The 23,929-nt window shown below is 44.9% G+C and overlaps 1 protein-coding gene across 4 annotated transcripts in view; it reads left to right on the top strand.

The window, feature by feature from the left end:
• The first annotated feature begins 867 nt into the window (after positions 1 to 867).
• Cnnm2 (cyclin and CBS domain divalent metal cation transport mediator 2) overlaps positions 868 to 23,929 on the top strand; it is a 188,536-nt gene continuing 165,474 nt past the window's right edge. For 2 of the 4 annotated variants that reach the window (XR_006636324.1, XR_006636325.1), the window contains exon 1: positions 868 to 2,740. Coding sequence is in view for 2 of the 4 variants with exons in the window: in XM_004659389.2 (XP_004659446.1) it covers positions 1,120 to 2,740 (1,621 nt within the window). In the remaining 2 variants the exon portion in view is untranslated. The remainder of the gene's footprint in view (positions 2,741 to 23,929) is intronic. The other 2 variants (XM_004659389.2, XM_004659388.3) reach the window with 1 other exon arrangement.

The raw sequence follows: 23,929 nt of genomic DNA, 5'->3' as shown, positions 1-23,929 counted from the left end.
CAATTGCCTGGGTGCCCGTTAGAAATCCAGATTCTGGGCTCTTTGCATTTTGTAAATATGGAGCGGTCCGCGGCTCCGAGCTCAGTAGAAGAGCCCCGCATGTGGCGCGACGGGAGGGTGCTTTTAGTAAGACTATGTGTGGATTGCAGGAGCAATCGGAAACCCTCTAACTTCGTACCCTTACCTCGCTGGCACATCTTTTGTGCGGATCAGAAAATATTGTCCCGCGCGCGCGAGGGCCGGCAGGTGGCGCCACGCGACCGTGAGCAGCGGAGAGCGCGGGTGCACCGCGTTGCCGGGGCCACCGTGTCGCCGCTATTTGCCCAAGGAGCCGGTGCGTACGGGTAGCGGGCTCAGGCACTAGCTGCATCTGGACTAATGTTTCGGCTACGTGCATGCCTGCCCTGGTCGGCTCGGGAGCTCCACGGGCAGGAGGGCGCAGCGCTTTCAGCACGCGCAGCGAAACCCCGCAGAGCCTGGAAAGCAGGCGGTGCAGCTGGGACCCGCGGCCTCTCCGCCGCAGGGTGGTATTCCAAGCGCTGCCAAGCGGGACACGGGCATCTACTACAGAACCCCCTCAGGGAGCTCCGCACCGCCGACTGCACCTTCTCATTGGCTGCCGGACTGAGGGCCCCGCCCCATTCCCTACAGCGCTCATTTTTGATTGGCTCTAGGGTCGGGACTAGCCACGCCTCCTCCCCTCGCACATACACAAGAGTCACGCGCCTTTCACTTGGAAACTTGGCGTGCTGCGGAGCGCAGTGGCCCCTCACGGCTCCGCCTACCCATCCTGCCATTGGCCCGGGACGCCGAGTAAGACCACGCCCCCATTCCAGCCCCCCTGGCTGGGAAGGCGGGCCGCCGCTTTTGATTGGCTGGCCGACCTGCCTCTTGCCTGAGCGGCTGGCGCTCCCTTTCCCGCCTCCTTCCCTCCTCCCTCGCGCCAGCCCTGGGGTTCATCTGCTTGGCCGGGGTGTGAGTCAGTGTCATTCAGGGAGACTGACGGCTCGGGCAGTTGCGCGCGGACGCTCGCTCGCTGTCCAGCTCGGGGGGCGCATCGATGCCTGCGCTCGCGCCGCCGGGTGGGAAGGATGAAGCCGCAGCTAGAGCAGCCACCCTATGATTGGCTGTGGCTTTGGTGAACCCGAAGTAAAGATGGCGGGCGGGCAGGCAGCCGCCGCACTGCCCACTTGGAAGATGGCGGCGCGCCGCAGCCTCAGCGCCCGCGGCCGGGGGGTCCTGCAGGCAGCTGCGGGCCGGCTGCTGCCGCTGCTCCTGCTGAGCTGCTGCTGCGGCGCGGGCGGCTGCGCGGCGGCCGGCGACAGCGAGGAGACCGTGATCATCGGGCTGCGGTTGGAGGACACGAACGACGTGTCGTTCATGGAAGGGGGGGCGCTGCGGGTGAGCGAGCGGACCCGGGTCAAGCTGCGGGTGTACGGGCAGAACATCAACAACGAGACGTGGTCCCGCATCGCCTTCACGGAGCACGAGCGGCGCCGGCACACACCGGGCGAGCGCGGGCTGGGGGGTCCCGCGCCACCAGAGCCGGACAGCGGCCCCCAGCGCTGCGGCATCCGCACCTCAGACATCATCATCTTACCGCACATCATCCTCAACCGCCGCACCTCGGGCATCATCGAGATCGAGATCAAACCGCTGCGCAAGATGGAGAAGAGCAAGTCCTATTACCTGTGCACGTCGCTCTCCACGCCGGCCCTGGGTGCGGGCGGCTCGGGTTCCGCGGGTGGAACCGTCGGGGGCAAGGGTGGCGCGGGGGTGGCCGGGCTCCAGCCGCCTCCGTGGGCCGAGACCACCTGGATTTACCACGACGGCGAGGACACCAAGATGATCGTGGGCGAGGAGAAGAAGTTCCTGCTGCCCTTCTGGCTGCAGGTGATCTTCATCTCGCTGCTGCTGTGCCTGTCGGGCATGTTCAGCGGCCTCAACCTGGGGCTCATGGCTCTGGACCCGATGGAGCTGCGCATCGTGCAGAACTGCGGCACGGAGAAAGAGAAGAACTACGCCAAGCGCATCGAGCCCGTGCGCAGGCAGGGCAACTACCTGCTGTGCTCGCTGCTGCTGGGCAACGTGCTGGTCAACACCACGCTCACCATCCTGCTCGACGACATCGCCGGCTCAGGCCTGGTGGCGGTGGTGGTCTCTACCATCGGCATTGTCATCTTTGGGGAAATCGTACCCCAGGCCATCTGCTCCCGTCACGGCCTGGCCGTGGGAGCCAACACCATCTTCCTCACCAAGTTTTTCATGATGATGACCTTCCCTGCTTCTTACCCGGTCAGCAAGCTGCTGGACTGCGTCCTGGGTCAGGAGATAGGTACGGTCTATAACCGGGAAAAACTGCTGGAGATGCTCCGGGTCACTGACCCCTACAACGACCTGGTGAAAGAGGAGCTGAACATCATCCAAGGGGCGCTGGAGCTCCGCACCAAGACGGTAGAGGATGTGATGACTCCCCTCCGGGACTGTTTCATGATTACCGGAGAGGCCATCCTAGACTTTAACACCATGTCCGAAATCATGGAGAGCGGCTACACTCGCATCCCAGTGTTTGAGGGAGAGCGGTCCAACATCGTGGACCTGCTCTTTGTCAAAGACTTGGCCTTCGTAGATCCAGATGACTGTACTCCCTTGAAAACCATCACCAAATTTTATAACCACCCCTTGCACTTTGTTTTCAATGACACCAAGTTGGACGCTATGCTGGAAGAATTTAAGAAAGGTGGGGAATTTTGGTATCTTTCCATGGCTTGCTCTTTCTCTCTCCATCTTCCCTACTTGAGTCCTCTACTGTCAGACCGACCGTCTCCCCCTCCCCCCAGGGAACGTTAACCAGAATTTCTCCTTTCCCAATTGCAAAGTTGAAAGGCTGGCCTGGGTTTGGGGGATGGACTGAGCTAGTAAGCGCTCTAGAGGTTCTTTAGAAGCACGAGACTTGCCATCAGGCTCTCCTAGCATGGGAAAGCAGGCTTCACAGTTTCCCTACCCTGGGGCCTCTGGTCTCAAGGGAGCCGCTTCATTCATTGTCTGGGTTTTGAGTGTGCATGGGTGAAAGTAGGGTCTGGGTGACATGCCCTTTGGGCTGGCATCTAGTCACAGACGTTTGGAAAGTATTTAAATAGCTTTTTTTTTTTTTTTAACCCCAGTGTGCTATCCCTCTCCTGTCCTTAAACATCCACACTGACATTTCAAAAATTGGAAGTACATTTTTTTGTAGCTTCTGTCACCAGTTACTTGGTGATTGGTGGAGTAGATTGAAGTTTGCCTCACAGGTGGAGCATGGGGTAAGGCAAGGACTACCAAAAAATTCGCTCCTTTTGGTTGTGACTTTCTTTGCTAGAAAAGAAGGTTAAAAAAAACCCACCAAAGTTAGTTATTAATATATAACTTGGAAAGACTAGAGGTAAGTTAACCTTTTATGTGGTTATATCTCTCAAGCTTCTTTCAGTATTTGTTTATATTTGTCTGACATCAAGTACAATTTCCTAAGCTGAATGGGGTTTTGGCAGTAAGCTTGAACCTTGGACAACGAATTCCTGTATTAATTGTAGTTTGTTTTCTTCACGTTTCCCAGTTTAAAAGTGTCCTTTTTTTAACCTTGATCCCTGGGTACATTACACTGAAGTGTGTCCACATCAACCCTTGCTGTTGTGGAGTGTTTAATAGGGAAGAGTAAGTCTGGTGCATGTGTGTCCACAGAACATCATTTCTTACAGTGTGTTTCACCTTGTCATGTGCAAGTGAATAGCAACTGGTATTAATTATTATCATAGAGCCTCTGAAAGTTTCCAGTAAGTAGCTAGTAGTGTTACTGAAAACCAAGGGATGCTAAGTTTAGTTATTGATGCTAGGGCATGCGCCGGTATTGAAATGAGCGTGTAACCTTGCCTGACCTGAAAACGAAGCTCTCCTTCTTCACATAGAATTTTGATCACTCCTAGGGATTGCTCCCCTGACAAAAGCCAAGTGTACCTGATGACAGCTCACAGGATGGGACTGTCTGAACATAAGAGTGCATGCTTGTCCTTATTCTGTTTTCCTGGCTGAATGGTGTCCTCTCTGGAACAGGACCACAATGCAGTAATTTTCATATAAAAAAAATAGAGCAGAATGTGCCTCAGGGCTGGCTAATTTGCATTTAAAAGCAGAGGGAGAGAAAGAAAATGTCCAGTATCTTTAGGACAGAGCTTCTTTGGGGAGTGTCATTTGCTAAGCTGTTAATTAGAGCATCTGGCCGGTGTCTTCCTTCATTCTGCAGTAAGATTTGAAACACAGGAAGCTGTCTTGTAGTGCTTGAAAATGCTTCATTAATTCTTTCTGCTACTAAAATTTTCCCAGCTCCGGCACAATTTATTGTCTTTCTTTTCTTTTCTTCTCTTTCTCCTTCTTTCTTCTCTTTCTCTCTTCAGAATTCTTGCACATCAACTTAATTGATCCAGGCATGATGGTGTATACCTGCTGTCCCAGCTACTTGGGAGGCTGAGACGGGAGGTCAAGACAGGCCTGGTCAACATAGTGAGACCCCGTCTCAAAACAGAAAAATACTAGTTTGCATTTCTTGCTGAAGCCTTTACTTCTGCAGATCTTTTTTCCTTTGAGAATGATCTGAAAGCTCATGAATCTTGCTCCTACCAAATGTTTAAGAAATTTTACATTATTTTGAAATTAGCTTTCCGTTGTCCTTGAACCAGTTTTATATGACTGATTTATTTTTAGAAAAGTTGATTTCCCCTCAAAATCAACTCTTATGGCATCCTTTTTTCTTTTCCATCCCCTTCTTTCTTTCCTTCTTCCTTTCCCTCCCTCCCTTCCTTCCTTCTTCCTTCCTTCCTTCCTTCTTCTTTTTCTCCCTTTGTTTCCTTTTTCTTTTTTCTTTTTCCTTCCTTTTCTAATTTTCTTATAAGTCTCTCTGTGTAGTTCAGGCCTAGCCTCAAACCACTGATTCTCCTACTTCAGCATATACCTGGGATTACAGATGCATGCTACCCTGCTTGGCTGACGGTACCTTTTTTTTTTTCAAGGCAGGGTCTCATTCTAGCTCAGGCTGACCTGGAATTCACTAGTTTCAGGCTGGCCTTGAACTCAGGGCGATCCTTATACCTCTGCCTCCCAAGTGCTTGGATTAAAGGTGTATGCCTGGCTGATAATAATTTTTTTTTTTTTTTTTTGGTTTCTCAAGATAGGGTTTCACTCTAGCCCAGGCTAACTTGGAATTCACTATGCAGTCTCAGCATGGCCTCGAACTCATGGCGATCCTCCTATGTCTGCCTCCCGAGTGCTGGGATTAAAGGCATGTGCCACCAAGCCCAGCCTGACAATAACTTTTAAAACATGTTTTCAAATGATTAAATTACTTAACCTGATGTGATGGCCTAGCATTTGGGGTGGTGGAGGCAGGAAGATCACAAGTTCAAGGTCAACCTCAGCTACATAGCAAGTTTGAATACAGCCTAAATTAGAGATTCTATCTCAAAAAAGGACTAATATTTTCACATGAATCATAGAAAAATGATAATGTATGTCCTTATCCACAGTGATGTATAGTATGGTCAAGAAGACAGTACAGATTGAAAATATATTCAGTATAGTGACATATTCTAATGAGCAGACAATAGTTGGTTGCAACTAGAAATTTAAGCCATGGTCTTAAAAGGTTAGGATAGCTACTGTTACTTAAACTGTAGGAATAACTGATTTTTCACATTCCCTTTCTTTGATTTAATTAATTCCTTTTTAAATATTTTTATTTATTTATTTGAGAGAGGGAGAGAGAATATGGGCAGTCAGGGCCTCTTGCCAGTACACATGAGCCCCAGGTACATGTACCAGTTTGTGCATCTGCCTTTACATGGATACTGGGGAGTTGAACCCTGGCTGGAGGGCTTTGTAAGCAAGTGCCTTTACCCCCTGGGCCATCTTCCCCACACCCTTTTCATTGATTTTTTTTTAAAAGTAAATTAGCTGGGGCGTGGTGGCACATGCCTTTAATTCCAGTACTTGGGAGGCTGAGGTAGGAGGATCTCTATGAGTTCCTATGAGTTCAAGACCACCCTGAGACTACATAGTGAATTCCAGGTCAGCCTGGGCTAGAGTGAGACCCTGCCTCGAAAAAACAAAAACAAAACAGTAAATTAAGTCATTCAGCCTTATAACCAGTTATATTAATCCTTTTTTCTTTTACAAAAAAAGTTTATGAAGTTGGGTTCAGCCTTCCAAAAACCACAGAAATTGAAACAGTGGCATTTATATTTTGATAACAAATTCAAAAAATATTTTAGATTAATTATGCCAGTTATCTTCACACATGTTAGCTAATGCTTTATTTGGTTCAGTAACAGAATTAACAGTGTAATTAAGTTTATTAAAGAGGTCTTGATATGTTTTCTAGGGTATTAGTTCTCTTTTAACATATGAATTAAAAGTTTCCTTGATTTTGTTTTCTTTAACATTTTCTAATTCAGTTCTGACTTTTTTTTTTTTTTTTTTTTTTTTTTTACTGCAGTATTGGGGATTGAACCCAGGACTCACACATGCTAGGCAAGTACTGTACCACTTAGATGTATTCCACAGCCCTGTGACATATTTTTTGTTTTGTTCAAGGTAGGGTCTGACTGTAGCTCTAGCTCAGGCTGACCTGGAATTTACTATGTAGTCTCAGACTGGCCTTGAACTCTACCTCAGCCTCCCGAGTGCCGGTGTGTACCGTTGCACTTAGTGTGACGTAAGTTTTAACACTCTATCATATTTGTGTTGAATAATGGCGGGTGGGAATCTTTGATGATTTTCCTTCTTTTCTTTCCTCCTAGCATCACCATTTCCCCAAACTGGAAACAAACACCCCTGACACTCCCAAATGTCACTAATCCCAAACTGGTTAGAATATCATTCTAGATCTCATTGAACGTTACCAGGCTGGAGAGATGGCTTAATGGTTAAATCGCTTGCTTGGGAAGCCACAGGACCCGGATTCGATTCCCTGATACCCACATAAGCCAGATGCACAAGGTGGCAAATGCGTCTGGGGTTTGTTTACAGTGGCTGAAGGCCCTGGCATGCCCTTTCTCTATCTGCCTTTCTGTCACTCCCTCTCTCCCTCATAAATAAATAAAATATTTTTAAAAAGAAAGTTAACCAGGTCTCCGTTGAAGCTGTTCCTGTCAGTAGCTGTTCAGCTTCAGTTCCAGTTACTCTCCACTAAGGTGGCAGAAAGAAGGTTCTGGAACTAGGAAGAGCAAGCTATCCTTGTGTGTCTGTGAATGTCTTCTTTCTAGTGATCAGAAAATTTCAAACATGGTCACTAGGAAACTCTTAGTCTTGCTTTCGGTTGGAAGATGGTAGTTAGGTTAATTTTACAGTCTGATCATTATGACGGTGCTGAAGATGATTGTTATGTACCTGCGTGCTGTGTGCAAGGCACAGGGCTAAGGGCTTCCCATCAACTGGGTCAAGTCTCAGACTATCTGAATGAAGCAGTATCCATATTTTACAGATGAGCAAATTGGGGCTTAGTTTGAATGGTTTGTTCTAGGTCACACAGTAATTTACTGAATTGGGGTTTTAACTCATGTCTGTGTGACACCAGAACTTGTTCTGATTTTACTTTTTCTTTTATTTGTTGATTGCAGTGCTGGGGATTAAACCTAAGGTCTCACCTATGCTAAGTGAGTGCTGCCATTTAGCTATGCCCTAACCCCTAGACCTTGCTCTCTTAACCATTCCGTTCTGCTAGATGAACCTGGTTTTATATTTCTCTTTTACCAAGTGTGGGATTTGATCTTTTGTTAAAATATTGCCTCAGAGTCTATCAGGCATGTAAATATATTTATTATACATTTTACATACATGCATTTTATCTTTTAAACCCAGTCCTTCTGTGGTGGTATGCATAATAGTTGGTATTCCCATTTTTAAAATGTTTTATTTTTATTTATTTGAGAGAGACAGAAGACAGAGAGAGAGAGAGAGCAAGCGCAGGAGAATGAATGAAAATGGGTGTGCCAGGGCCTCTAGCCTCTGCAAATGAACTCCAGACACATGCACCACCTTGTGCATCTGGTTTATGTGGGTCCTGGGGAATCGAGCCATGGTCCTTTGGCTTTGTAAGCAAACACCTTAACCACTAAGTCATCTCTCTAGCCCTCCCATTTTTAAAAATTACTTATTGTGTAGTAAAGTTTTACTTGGTTTGTTGTCTGTTTGTCTTACAGTAATATGTGAGAGTCAGTTTTCAGATGGACCCTGGCTTCTGTTTACATTTTTGGTTGCTACATGTGATCACCATAAGCATCCTTTTCAGCTCTGCTCTTTTAGCTCTGGGTAGTCAGTCTCTTTCCTTTGTTAGTTCTAGATTGCTAATAAATCTAGATAAGAACATAAGCGAGCAAATCCCATTAGAAGATTATGAGAATTAAAAAAGCTGTCTAAAAAAATAATATAGGGGGAAGAAAAAATGAAATAAAGGCTGTTTCCTGTGTATGCAGAAAGCATGTCGAGGAGCCCTTTTACCTGACATAACCTTCTTGTCAGAAGACTGTGGACTCTAACCACCAGTTATATACGCTGAAGTGACTTTGAAGAATTAGTAACCAGTTATTGTTTCTTTCTTTCTTTCTTTTTTAAGCTTTGTAACAGTTGCATTCCAGTATTTCAGGGCTCACAATCTATAGTTGTTCAGGACTTAGTGGGGCTATTTTCTGGCTGTTTCTTCACTAGAAACAGCTGGGATCGTCAGATAATGGTCTTCAGAGTAAGAAAGCAATGTGTAATCTCCACTTAAACATTAGGTATACAGTTCTGTTTCTGTAAGTCAGTAAGTCGCTCCATGGCAATATGCTGAACATTTGTATAAAAATCCAGCATTCTTTTCCCTCACCAAATTTTTTCACTTTCCTGGATTGTAGGAGGGTCTTCACAGTGTTTACAGGTATGAATGGTGTCACGGGGGTGGATCTAAATATTTTCATGGTCTTCTATTGCTTGTGTAGTAACATACATTAAACTATCACAATTTAGCATGTCTTTAGAACACAACTTTGAGATATCTAGATAGTATAGAGCCACAGCTAGAATGTGGGCAGCTTGAAAATTTCCTAGTCCAGTGTTGACCAGTGTTTTTACGAGAGGATAAAAGGCATTTGGGTCTCTTATCAAGCTCCTAGTCCTCACCCAGAAACGTGAACTGAAGTCTCTAGAAAATGGGGATGTGGGATCCACTATCCTCATTACTCTGAGGTCATTCTTCAGTTAGGTGAGAATGTCCTCCAACCCTTTGAATAAAGAAAAGAGCTCAGGCTGGTAAACTTGAGATCCTCTGCCTCAGCCTTCTGAATGCTGGGATTACACATATGCACCGTTATGCCCAGCCAACTACAACTTATTCTACTATTGTCTTTTTCATCCTGTTTTGATCAGAACACACAAACAGGGAACTCCAAATCTTACTAGCACTGAAAAAAAAAATTATCACCAAGAAACTATTTTATTTAACATTGCATGAATTGACAATTCTAGAATATCTACACATAGCAAGAAAACAGGGGTGGCAGGCGTTGGAAGCGGGGGCTAGGGAGATAACAGCAAGTGACCTTTGTGGTCCATATATGTTTGTTAGGTTAGATTAGGTGCTGATGGGCAGAGGGGGGTGCTGGGCCCTCCCCCTGTATTGCATCAGTGCCGGAACCCATCATGAAGACTTCTTAATGATGATCAGGGCTTCATATTTTCATACTGACTGGCTGTCAGACCTGGGGGTGGGTGTTTCTTTCTGAATTTGCATGCTGTGGGGAAGATGTCATTTGATAATAGAAGGTTAAGCACAGTGTTCTGGATTTGCTTTGGTTAAGTAATTTACCTCTTTGTTCCTGGTTATAGTAAGTCAAATGGAGATATTTTCTAATTCATGTAGTATGTACTTAGAATTAATGTGAATAATGAGTGTGCCACCTATAATCCCAGCACTTAGGAGGCTGAAGCAGGGGATGGTGAGTTTGATTCCAGCCTGGGCTACATAGCCTATCCCTGTCTCAAAAAAAAAAAAAAATGTGGATGGATGTAGTGACTCATGTCTTTAATCCCAGCACTCAGTTTGTAAAAGTAGGAAGATTACTGTGAGATCAAAGCCAGCCTGGGTTAGAGTGAAACCCTGTCTCAAAAAAAAAAGTATAAAAATAGTCTTTTTAAAATGTAGTGGAGGTGTAAAGGAAAAAAAAATCTGATAATGAATGTTATCATTTTGCTATCTGATAGGACCTGGTGCTTAGTTAACTATTATTTTTTTTATCACACTTCTTTCTGTAAATTATTTGTGATTGTCTTAATTTGTTCATGCTGTTTTGACAAAATATCACAACCAGGCTGGAGAGATGGCTTAGCGGTTAAGGCGTTTGCCTGCACAGCCAAAGCACCCCAGTTCGATTCCCCAGGACCCACGTAAGCCCCATGCACAAGGTGGCTCATGTATCTGGAGTTCGTTTCAGTGGCTGGAGGCCCTGGTGTGCCCATTTTCTCCTTCTCCCTCTCTCTCTCTCTTAAATAAATAAATAATATATATTTTAAAAATACCACAACCTGGGCAACTTATAAATAATAGAAACTTATTTCTTACATTTCTGAAGGCTAGCTCGTCTAAGATCAGGGCATTATGTTATTCACCCATCTGTTGATAAGTCATTTGGTAAGGGTTATCTTACTTTGTCGTTACATGATATAAACGTGACAGGGTCAAAATGGGCCTTAGACTAGTTCCATCTAGCCCCATAAGAACTCCACTCATGAGGACTTCTTTGTGACCTAGTCACCATTGCCTCACATGCCCTTGCTCTTGGTACCCCACAGTGAGGATTTAGTTTCAACATGACTTTTGGGTGGGATGAATTCAAACCACAGTGATTGTTCTTGGTCTAGAGTAGAGAGTGACAATCAAGAGAGACACCATGGCACATGAGCTTGTAGTTGTTATAGATGTTAAAATCCTAGAAGTTCCAATTACTGAAGTGTTTCCCTTTCTCTTCTTACCATGACTGATTCTAAGCTCATACTTTTTGGGCCATTGTTACTTGACAAGGCAGCTTCATATCTATGTATTTTTAAGGTGAACAGGACAGTTTATTACCTGTGTTCTAGCTTCTTAAGGTGAAATTATAGAGTTTATAATAACCATTCTTTTAAACTATCAATGATTGAAAAATACAACAAAGATTACAAGGCTTAAAGTAAATACTCATAGATTTTGAGAGCCTTTGGATATCTAAAAAAAAGCTTTCAGACAAAAGAAAGATTTCAGATTACTCTGTTATTATTATATTTTTAGCATTTCATTACATCAAAAGTATCAAAACAAGGCTGGGTGTGGCAGTACACACCTTTTTTTAAAAATTTTTTTTAAAATTTATTTATTTGAGAGCGACAGACACAGAGAGAAAGACAGATAGAGGGAGAGAGAGGGAATGGGCGCGCCAGGGCCTCCAGCCTCTGCAAACGAACTCCTCTGCATGCACACCACACATACATGTACATGGACAAAAATGCCCCCTTGTGCATCTGGCTAACGTGGGACCTGGGGAACCAAGCCTCGAACCGGGGTCCTTAGGCTTCACAGGCAAGCGCTTAACCACTAAGCCATCTCTCCAGCCCAGTACACACCTTTTAATCCCAGTATTCCGGAGGCAGAGATAGCAAAATCGCTGTGAATTCAAGGCCACCCTGAGACGATATAGTGAATTCCAGTATTCCAGTTTAGCCTGGGCTACAGAAAGCCCCTACCTTGAAAAAAAAAAGTATAAAACAGTGATCTAACACAGTGAGTTTGTGTCATTTAGAGTAGTGTAAATTGCGATACTTTTGGGAGACACTCAGGAACCATAAAAGTGCTCTGCATTTTGGTTTATTTATCTCTTCCCTTGGAATCTTTTATTCAGTGGTTCAAGAGAAGAAAAGAGCTATGTTGACTTTCATACTGTGTGTATATTGCAAAGTTACCTATAAATGGTAAAATAACTCCTTAAGACAAGCAGAAAGGGAAAAAAGTTAGGGTAATTATAGATGTCAACTAATTACAAGCATTTATTTGTTTAAGAATATTTTTATTTGTTTGTGCATATGCCAGAGAGAATTGGTACCCCAGGGCCTGAGCTCCAGATGCATGTGCCACTTTGTCCATCTGGCTTTATGTGGGTACTTAGGAATCAAACCTGGTCCAACAGGCTTTGCAAACAATTGCCTTTAACCACTGACTCCCCAGCCCAGTTAACAGCCATTTAATGATAATTTTGAAGGCCATGTAGCACTGCTTGATAGTAAGGATTTTATACATATGAAAAATACTTAGGTGGGATTGAGGAGTTGGCTCAGTTTGTCAAGTGCTTTGTGTGTAAGCACAAGAACTTGAGTTCAGATTTCTAGCACTTGTGTAAAAGTTGGACATCACACGTGTGCCTGTAATCGAGCATTAGGAGGGCAGAGACAGGAAGGGGGGCAGTGCTGGCTAGCTAGCCTAGAAAATGGGTGAGCTGTAGGTTTAATGAGATGCTCATCTCAAAAAAAGTCAATGGAGGCCTGGAGAGGTGGCTTAGCGGTTAAGGATAAGCTTGCCTGCGACGTCTAAGGACCCAGGTTCAATTCTCCAGTACCCACGTAAACCAGATGCACAAGGTAGTGCATGTGTCTGGAGTTCATTTGCAATGGCTAGAGGCTTTGGCATGCCCATTCTCTCTTTCTCAATCTCAAATATTTTTAAAAATACTTAAATATTTTAAAAAAGTAGATGGAGAGCGATTTCAAAAGATTCCTGATGTTGACTTCTGGTCTCCACACACATGCACATACACATGTGAAGAGACATACATTGCATGCACACCACACATACATGTACATGGACAAAAATGTGTGCAGACTAGAAGGGGAATGTGAGAAACAGAGATAGTTGATGGGTTGGGGGGTGATCATAGGCCATCTCTGTAGAATTCTACTCGTTAATTTTGTACAATAATATACCTGGGAAAAAATTCAGATCTGCAGAGCATATTTTACATCCCAATCTTGGGAAAACTGACCTTTGCTTGTTTTCCTGCAACATTTTACTACTGAACCCAGTGCTTCTCTTACAAACTTAAATAATTGGAGTGTAGCTCACTCCCTCAAAGTATGTGAGTTGGTGGTTTTTAGTATGGTATTACTCTTGTCTCCTTTGGAAACATTTCACTGCCCCATAAAGAAACCCCACACCAGGAAGCTGCCACTCCCCACAGTCCCTGGAAATCCCCATTTTGGACATTCCGAATGTACAGCCCAGCCTTTAGTGACTGGCTTATTTTACTTAGCATAATGGTTTCATGGTTCATTCACATTATAGCACGAAGTCAGATCCCATTCTTTTTTATGGCCAAATGTCCCATTTTATAAATACACCACAATCTTGTTTGTCCGTTCGTGTGATGGTAGACATTTAGGTTGTTTGTACTGTGTGCCTTATGAATAATGTCACTATGAACGCTGGTGTGTAAGTTCTGTGTGGTCGTGTGTTTCCAGTTCTCTTGGGTACATAGGTAGGAGTAGAATTGCTGAGTCACATGGTTGCTCTTCTGAGCAACTGCCAGGCTCTTCCCCAGCGGCCCCATGGACACCAGCCCTGCGTGAGGGCTCCATGTCCTCCCTGTCCTCGAACTTACTCCCGCCCTCGCCTCCCTCCTTTAGACTATTGGGGAAGCAGTGCTTCCCAAGGCTTTGGTTTTCATCCCCTGAGTGGTTAAAGGTCTGAGCATCTCCCCATGTGTTTACTGGCCAAGACTGCATCTTTGGAGAAATGTCTGTGTTGCTCCTTTACCAATTTTTCTTTCTTCTTTTTGGTTTTCCGAGGTACGGTTTTGCTCTAGCCCAGGCTGACCTGGAATTCACCATGTAGTCTCAGGGTGGCTTCGAACTCACAGCAATCCTCCTACCTCTGCCTCCCAAGCACTAGGATTAAAGGTGTGCACCACCACGCCCAGCTTCCTTTACCAATTTTCAAATGGGGTTGATTTTCCTCTTGAATCATAAGATTTCTTTTATATTCTGGGTATTAGTATTGGGTATATGTAGCAGACACCTTCAGGTTCGCTGAGATGAACTTCCAGACCAGGCATAGTTATGGAGGAAGGGATTTATTGAAGCTTACAGATCCAGGGGAAGTTCCATAATGGCAGAAGAAGCTTGACCTGCCTTCACAGGACCAAGCAGACAGAGAGAAGCACAAGCCTAAAGCCAAAAGCCACAGCACACTTCAAGAACTCCAGCTAGGCACACTTTGCGTATCTTTAGATTGAAACCTGAAACCCACCACCATACCTTAAGATCCACCCAGAGACACTGCTTCTAGCCAGGTGGCTAAAGATGCAAACTACAAACAATAAACGACTGAATATATTGGGGGCCATCTATTCTATTCAAACCACCACAGTGTATGATTTATAAGTGTTCTGTTCTGTGAGTTGTCTTTTTACTTTGAAACAGCAAAGCTTTGGAGGGCTGGGGAGCGGTCTCAGCAGCAGTTCAAGGTGCTTGCTCCACAAGCCTGCTGACTCGAGCTCAGATCTCTGGCATCCACATAAAACCTGACATAAAGTGGGGCACATGTCTGTAATCACATTCTTCACTTAGACTGGCTGACCAGGGAACTCCAGCAATCCCCCTGTCTCTGCCCACACCCCTCAGCACTGGGGTTACAGGTATGCATGGGTGCTGGGGATCAAACCCAGGATCTCATGCTTGTGCAGTAAGTGCTTGTACCCACCGGACCATCTCTCCAGCCCCAACAGTTTCTGTCATTAAGAAATTTGACAAGTAGGAGTAAATTTCTATGCCACGTTAGCTATACATAAAAGATATGGCAAACAAAAAAAAGTTATATGATTGTGTTAGTTATGACAGAGAATCTGGCTGGCTGGACCTTTGGAGTGCTGGTAGTTTGAGTGGTTTTGTAGCAGTCTGTGGATGTGGGATGGGTTCAGAAAATAATTTGGCTAATAGTGGAATTGTTTTATAGTGCCTTTCTTCAGCAGATTATTTTATCAACAGTTTTCTTTGCTGAGACTAGAATAGCCCCCTCCCACTCTGAATTTCATATTTTCATACTGTCCTCATCAGTGTGACTCTTGGGGGTTGCAGGGAACCAGAAAAGACAAGTGAAGCCCAGCATTAGTGGGCCTGGAACCCAGCACTTTGCCACTGAGCTCCGTCCCAGCCCCCTTCTTTTCTTTTTTCTTAAATGCCTGAGGGTGAGAGTGATAATCTGAGAGGATGGATGTTTTCCTGTGCAAAGACAGACTGAGGGCATCTTCTGATCTTTATGGGAGTGTGCAAAGCCTCAGTTTTTTCATTTGTCCATCTGTGATCGTGAGAACAATGTGCTGACTCAACTTGCATCCTCTGCAGAGTGGCGTTGGGGTTCAGGCAGTTAGTTCCGAGAATCATGCCAAACAGGGACATATTTGAGCGGATTTTAAAAGGTAAGATGGGGTTGGAGAGATGGCTTAGCGGTTAAGCGCTTGCCTGTGAAGCCTAAGGACCCCGGTTCGAGGCTTGGTTCCCCAGGTCCCACGTTAGCCAGATGCACAAAGGGGCACACGCGTCTGGAGTTCGTTTGCAGAGGCTGGAAGCCCTGGCGCGCCCATTCTCTCTCTCTCCCCCTATCTGTCTTTCTCTCTGTATCTGTCGCTCTCAAATAAATTTAAAAAAAAATGTAAGAGGTAAGATGAACATGAAAAAACAGCTTGGGCGAGACAGCGTGCTCTGTCATCTCTTCCAAGGCTTGTCTCCTCTTGTCACTCATTGGTCTAAGCTTTGACCTCAACTTTCCATCACTCTGCATCTCATGCTATTATCAATGTGATCCTTGAGGAAGGGTTGGGGGAGGTTTCCAGGTGACTAGAAGACATAGTGAATCCTCTGCTCTTTGTGTGTGAGATAAAGGAATGCCAGTTTTGGGTTGTATTTGTTTTCAAAACATTCTTTTTTTTTTTTTTTTTTTTTTTAGTTTTCTTTTCGAGGTATGGTTTCACTCTGGTCCAGGTCAAAACATTCTTATATGAACCAAATCTAATGAAATTTTTGATACTTATATGGTAGCCTTGATTAAGAGATTGGTGAAGGAGTTCAGTTTGTTTTTTTTTTTGGCCTAAATTGTCATCTAAAAATATCTCTCAGGGGCTAGAGGGATAGCTTAGCAATTAAGGCACTTGCCTGCAAGGCCAAAGGACCCATGGTTGATTCCCAGGACCCACGTAAGCCAGATGCACAAGGTGGTGCATGCGTGGCTGGAGGCCCAGGCACACCTATTCTCTTTCTCTATCTCTCTCAAATTAAATTAAATATTAAAAAAAAAAACAGCTGTGTGTGGTGGTGCACTCCTTTGATTCCAGCACTGGGGAGGCAGAGGTAGGAGGATGCTGTGAGTTTGAGGCCAGACTAAAACTACAGCATGTGGTCTAGGTCAGCCTGGGCTAGAGTGAGACCCGCTTCAAAACAACAGCAAAGGCAACAACCACAACCAAAAGACTCAAACCAATGATCTGGAACCCCGTGCTTGAAGTTCCCTTATTTTCTAGACTATCTTGTACAGCTCACTATAGTAATAAAAAAGACCTTTTACTTTTTTTAAAAAGATTTTTATTAAGAACTTTATTGTATGAACCTACTGAAAATTAGTCATAACGACCTTTTGCTTTTGATACAGCTCAGGTATTGGTTTCTATAAAATTAGGCAAATTCTCAGATAAACAGTGTAGTTTTTCTTTTCTTGCCGAGTGCATACAGAAACATTAGATTTCCTTGCAGTCATGCGTAGCTCTGCACTACAGGAGGACACTTTGGTTAGTGATCTAGGACTTTGGTCCCATCAGATTGCAGTAGAGCTGAAAAGCCCCTGTTGCCTTAAAGCGGTTGTTAGAGTGAATGCAAGACTTCCCTGTTCGTGCTGATGCTGGTGTCTATGAGTCCATTGTAACTGCCAGTCACATAAGAAATTAAATATAGTATGTATCTGATAATGGTAACAAATATGTTATTGGTTTGTATTTTTATTATACTGATCTTGCCATTATTTTACAGCGTAGTCCTACTTAAATGTACTGTAAAACAGTCCACGGTGTTCTCCCGGCACCAGCCTTACACATCTCTTTACTGTTTTTCTTTTTCTTTCTTTTTTTTTTTTAATTTTTTTTTGTTCATTTTTTATTTATTTATTTGAGAGCGACAGACATAGAGAGAAAGACAGATAGAGAGAGAGAGAGAGAATGGGCGCGCCAGGGCTTCCAGCCACTGCAAACGAACTCCAGACACGTGCGCCCCCTTGTGCATCTGGCTAACGTGGGACCTGGGGAACCGAGCCTCGAACCAGGGTCCTTAGGCTTCACAGGCAAGCGCTTAACCACTAAGCCATCTCTCCAGCCCTCTTTACTGTTTTTCTTGACTGCATATTTGCTGTGTGTGTGTGTGATGTATGCATTTGTGTGTGCAGATATGCATGCACCATGCACATGCATGTAGAGGCTAGAGGAGAGAGTCAGATATCCTCTATCGCTCATGTCTGTTTCCTTGAGACAGAACCTCTCATTAAACCTGGAGCTGCTGCTTTCAGTCACACTGGCTGACTAGAGAGCTCCAGTGATTCCCCGGTCTCCACTCACCACATGATGGGGTGATGGGTGTGCATGACCCCTCTCAGCCACTCACGTGGGTGCTGGGAGTTGAACTGAGGGCAAATCGGTCCCTCCTGCTTGTGTAGTAAGTGTTTTTACCTGCTGAGCCATCTCCCTGGTCCCTTGTTCCTGCTTTCTTTGTTATACTTGATTGAATCTTGGTTTGTTCATCATGACCCTAAAAACAGTACGGGTGGTGGTGGTGCTGGTGGTGGTGCTGGTGGTGGTGATGGTGGTGGTGGTGTGTGTGTGTGTACACACCCCCTATAGCCCAGGTGTGTACTATCCAGGTGTTGCAGTCAGGTTCATATTGCTGGCAGAAATCACACAACCAAGAGCAAAAAGGTTTATTTTGGCTTATAGACTCAAGAGGAAGCTCCATGATGGCAGGGGAAAAAAATGACATGAGCAGAGGGTAGACATCATACCCTTGCCAACGTCAAGTAGACAACAGCAATAGGATTGTATGCCAAACACATAAGCCCGCCCCCAACAATACGCTGCCCCCAGGAGGCATTAATTTCCAGTTGCGATCAGCTGGGGAGACTAGCATTCAGAATACTTATGTTTATGGAGAACACCTGAATCAAACCACCACATCAGGGTATCTACATAATGACAACATGGAGAGTATGGTCGCAGAATGTATTCTGTCATCAGATAAGTCAGCTATCACTTAGGTGTCTTTAAAAGTCTTTTAAAATGGGCCGGAGAGATGGCTTAGCGGTTAAGTGCTTGCCTGTGAAGCCTAAGGACCCCAGTTTGAGGCTCGGTTCCCCAGGTCCCACTTTAGCCAGATGCACAAGGGGGCGCACGCGTCTGGAGTTCGTTTGCAGAGGCTGGAAGCCCTGGCGCGCCCATTCTCTCTCTCTCTCTCTATCTGTCTTTCTCTCTGTGTCTGTCGCTCTCAAATAAATAAATAAAAAATGAACAAAAAAAAAATTAAAAAAGCGTGCGTCACCACGCCCGGCTTTATTAAAAAAAAAAAAAAGTCTTTTAAAATGACATAAGACAAGGGCAACAAACTTCACTTCTGATTTTTTTTAGCTAACTTAAAAAGAATAAGCATGTTGAGCAGAGAAGTTGCTATTTGCTTTGTTGACTCATGTTTATGACAGAGGTGAAAAGCTTTATTATTTACCCCCTTCCAGGATACTTGAAAGAGAGTGAGAGCTTTGACCTGATTACTTGACTGTGAAGCTTACTGTCGGCATAGACTTTGTGGCAGCATCTTGTGTGTCATTCTGGAATATTAGCAGATGTGATGTGCCATCTCTCTGCATGTTGGAGGAGGACCTGAGAGGAGCCTCAGAGGCTGAGGGAAAGATGCAGGAGAAGGAGCTGTAATTGGTTTAAGCTGGCTTAGCTCCCATTAGCTAAATGTCCGGCAGATCAGCAGCTCTTACTTTCTCTGCAGGCTACTCCCCAAGCCAGGACTAGAGCAAATGGGCGGATGGGTTTTGCTGTCCTTCCAGGCACTGCTAGGCTCTTTCCTGCTTTAGTTTGAGGCCCTTGCCAGATTGAATGGTACAAATATTTTTATAAAACGTACTTGGCCCTACCACATGTTCAAAGGCAGCTGTAGGCATTTCTGAAGAGTTTTGTGTCGTAGGCAATGGTTACGGTTACCTGTTTCTCCTTTTGTAAACTCTAAGATTTCCTTAAAAATAGCTAGTGCTTCCTTTTCTTGCTCCTGGCTTTGCTTGAATCCTCCCAATCTTGCTTCAAACAGTCATGGCCAGTGACATTGTCCTCTGCACCTTGGTTGTCATCCTTCCTGGCTGTCTTGGCGCTGCTGAGGGTGGCTCTAGCTGGGGACCACTCTTCCCTCAAGCTTGGCTCTTCTACGTGGTCGCATCACGGTCATGGGTGTCCTCAGCTTCTCCCATCTCCCTTCTCTGTGAAGGTTCCTGGCCTCCCCTCCTCTCCCCTTTTTCCGTTCTTCCCTTTCCCCTCCTTCTCCTTTTTCCCCTCCCTCCCCTCCCCTTTCCTTTCCTCCCCTTCCCCCTTTCCTCTTCCTCTTCTTCCCCTTCCCAACATGTGACTTGATGCTTTCCTTTCATGATCTTTTTCCATCGCGAGAAAACTTTCTTTTTAATTTTTTAAAAATTATTTTATGAGAGAGAAAGGGAGCAAGAGAGAGGGGTGGGGGGAAGGAATTGGCACACCAGGGCCTCTAGCCACTGCAATCAAACTCCAGAGGCTTGTACCATCTTGTACACATGTGTGACTTCGTGTGTCTGGCTTATGTGGGTTTTGTAGAGTTGAACCTGGGTCCTTAGGCTTCACATGCAAGCGCCTTAACCAGCGCCTTAACCCTTAAGCCATCTTTCCAGCCCGAAAAAGCTTTTTTTGATTCATTTTTTAAAATTTTTTTTAAAAATGGGGCTGGAGAGATGGCTTAGCGGTTAAATGCTTGCCTGTGCAGCCCAAGGACCCTGGTTCAAGGCTTGATTTCCTAGGACCCACATTAGCCAGATGTACAAGCTGGCACATGCATCTGGAGTTCTTTCCCAGTGGCTGGAGGCCCTGGCGCCCCCATTCTTTCTCTTTCTCTTCCTCTCTTTCTCTTTCTCTTTCTCTTTCTCTTTCTCTTTCTCTCTCTGTCTGTCTGTCACTCTCAAATAAATAATAAATATAAACAAAAAAAATTAAAAAATTTAAATGTATTTTATGAGAGGGAGAGAGAGAGAGAGAGAATGGGCGTGTCAGGGCCTTCAGCCACTGCAAACAAACTCCAGACGCATGCACCACCTTGTGCATCTGGCTTACGTGGGTCCTTGGCCTTATAGGCAAGTGCCTTAATCACTAAACCATCTCTCCAGCCCTCTTTGATTCATTTTTAATCATTTTATCAAGCACTGTGGGTACTGTAGGAGGTGCTAAGTTGAATTAGATATATTTTCTTTTTTGTTTTATTCAAGGTAGGGTCTCACTCTAGCCCAGGTTGACCTGGAATTCACTATGTAGTCTTAGGATGGCCTTGAACTCATGGCAATCCTCCTAATCCTCACTTATCTTCTGCTCCTCTGCAACTTTGTATTTTAAAAACTTTCTAGGGCTGGAGAGATGGTTTAGCAATGGTTAAGGTTCATGCCTGTGAAGCCTAAGGGCCCAGGTTTGATTCCTCAGGTCCCACATAAACCAGATACACATGGTGGTGCATGCGTCTGGAGTTTGTTTGCAGTGGCTAGAGGCCCTGGCGCACCCATTCTCTCTCCCGCCCCCCCCATCTGTGTCTCTAATAAATAAATATAAGTAAATCTTCTTAAAAAGTCTTTTTGTACCCAAAAGCTTAGTAATATAATGAATTCTGCCTATCATTCACCTAGAGTCATTTTCTCTCTGTGTATGAACACATACATCTATACATAAACACCTGTAGTTTTTCTTTCCTGGACAGTTGGTCATTTGAAGGTAAGTTGCTGACATCATGTTACCTTATACTTCAGTGTGAATCTCTGAATAAGTAGAAGGACCTTCTCCAAAATTTTAAGTCCTGTTCTGTTATGTAGTCAGCAAAATTAACATCAGTACAAGCATATTATCTACCATTCAGTCCATGTTCAGTTAACTGTCATGTCTCTTTGACCCTGTTTTTTAAAAAAATATTTTATTTATTTGTTTGACAGAGAGAGACAGAGAGAGAGAGAAAGAAAATGGGGGTCTCCAGTCACTGCAAATGAGCTCCCGATGCATGTGCCCCCTTGTACATCTGGCTAATGTGGGTCCTGAGGAATCGAACCTGGGTCCTTTGGCTTTGCAGGCAAACATCTTAATGGCTAAGCCATCCTTTCAGCTACCCCCCCCCTTTTTTTTGAGATAAGGTTTCACTCTAGTGCAGGCTGATTTAGAATTCACTACATAATCTTAGGCTGGCCTCCAACTCACAGCAACCCTCCTTCTACTTCTGCATTCCCAGTGGTGGGATTAAAGGCATGCATTACCATGCCCAGCTTTTTGATCATGTGTTTTTTTTTAATTTTTTTTTAAATTTATTTGAGAGAGAAAGAGGTCAATAAAGACAGAATGGATATGCCAGGGCCTCTAGCCACTACAAACAGACTCCAGATGCATTTGCCACCTTGTGCATCTGGCTTACGTGGGTACTGAGAAATCAAACCCAGGTACTTAGACTTCACAGGCAAGCATCTTAACCGCTTAGCCATCTCTCCAGCCCTGATGCCCTTTTACGTAGAAAATTTCCTTGCCTTTTTCATTCATGACATTGACCTTTTCCCTGTCCCTCTCCTTCTCTGTCCTCTCTCTCCTTCCTACCTCTTGTGCTAGAGAAACAACAGAGTTTCATTATGAAGTTACATTATCAAGTATCTTCTTCCCAAAATAAGAAGACAGTCGTTTGTGGGACGACATTTTGAGATTGAACACATATTCCATATATCTCACAAACTTTCATTCAGTGCCTGTGGTAGTTTGTATGATGCCCATGGACTCAGGTGATAAAGTTAAACTTGTTACTTGGATCTTCTTCCACCTGGATGGAGGAGGTGTTACTAGGGGTGAATCCTGGAGTCCAGCCCTTAGGTGTCACTGGGGTGGATGTGACTTCCAGCTGAAAGGTATGCAGAGAGGTCTGAGCTCTGGGGGGTGGGGTGGAGGGGTCTGTGCTTGCTGATTTTGGTGTTTGCTGGCTGGTGATGGTTTCTCTCTCTGCTTGGGTTTATGAATGGGAGCCAGATTCTTCCGCGATTGATGAAACATCACCAGGATCCGTAAGCTGAAGTAACTCCCGCCTTCCCATAAACACTGTGTGGTTGAATGCTCAATCCCCATCATGCATTGGTGGAGCTGTCTCCAGCAGTGGTTTTGATGTATTCTCCCCTTTATGCTTGTGTCTGGAGTAGTTCGTCGTTCTTCCCATTCTAGCATGAAAGGGTGGTCGAGCAGGAGAGAAAATAGCGAATCGAAGCCCTACGGCCCCTTTTCCAGACAAGCATTAAATATTTGGCCCAGGAGCAATTTTGTAGTCGTTGACAAAGTTAGTACTAGAACCTGTGTTTCTTGATTCCTTTTTGGGGGAGGGTGCACTGCTGGGGATGGGACCTAGGACCTCGAACATGCTAGGCAAGAGCTCTGTTTCCACTTAAGCTGCTTTATGACAGGGGCTCTTTGTTTTTTTGGGGTAGGGTCTCGCTCTAGCTGAGGCTGACCTGGAATTCACTATGTAGCCTTAGCGTGGCCTCGAACTCACAGCGATCCTACCTCTGCCTCCCAAGTGCTGGGATTAAAGGTGTGCGCCACCACGCCCAGCTTCACTTCAGCTGCTTTAAAAAAAAAAAAATCCCCCCCCCCCGCCCCCAGGCAACTCACTTTGCAGTCCCAAGCTGGCCTCAAACTCATGGTGATCCTCCTCCATCTGTCTGCCTCCTGAGTGCTAGAATTAAAGGCATGTGCTATCACGCCCAGGTTTTTCAAGGTAGGGTCTCACTCGAGCTCAGGCTGACCTGGAATTCTCTATGTAATCTCAGGGTGGCCTTGATCTCACAGCAATCCCCCTACCTCTGCCTCCCAAGTGCTGGAATTAAAGGCGTGCACTAAAAAAATTCTTTTTAACACTTTTTTAAAGATTTTTAAAATTGTTTATTAGAAAGAGAGAGCATGGGTGTGCAAGGCCTCCACCTACTGCAAACGAACTCCAGACACATGTGCCATCATGTGCATCTGGCTTACATGGGACCTAGAACCTAGGTCCTTAGGCTTTGCAGGTATGCGCCGTAATTGCTAAGCCATCTCTCCAGCCTTTAAAAAAACTTTTTATTTATTTATTTGCTGTAAATGAACTCCAGACACATGAATCACAGTGTGCATCTGGCTTTATATAGGCACTGGGGAATTGAACCCAGAGGGCACTGCCTTTAACCACTGAGCCATCTCTTTAGCCCTCTTACTGCCTTTTATTGCTGTAATGTAAAACCAACACAGTATTACTTCAAATGATAACTTAAAAAGTTATCTTTTAGCCAGGTGTGGTGGCACACATCCTTAATCCCAGCACTCGGGAAGCAGAGGTAGGAGGATCACTGTGATGCGAGGCCACCCTGAGACTACATAGTGAATTCCAAGTCAGCCTGAGCTAGAGTGAGACCTTACCTTGAAAAACCAAAAAAAAAAGTTATCTTTTGGGCTGGCTTAGCGGTTAAGGCACTGGCCTGTGAAGTGTAAGGACCCAGGTTCAGTTCCCCAGTACCTATGTAGGCCAGATGCCCAAGATGGCGCATGCG

The sequence above is a fragment of the Jaculus jaculus genome, chromosome 1 (assembly GCF_020740685.1).
Source record: "Jaculus jaculus isolate mJacJac1 chromosome 1, mJacJac1.mat.Y.cur, whole genome shotgun sequence".
Lineage (NCBI taxonomy): Eukaryota > Metazoa > Chordata > Mammalia > Rodentia > Dipodidae > Jaculus > Jaculus jaculus.
The sequence above is the reverse complement of the archived record's forward strand: the minus strand, read 5'-3'. Positions and strand labels throughout refer to the sequence as shown.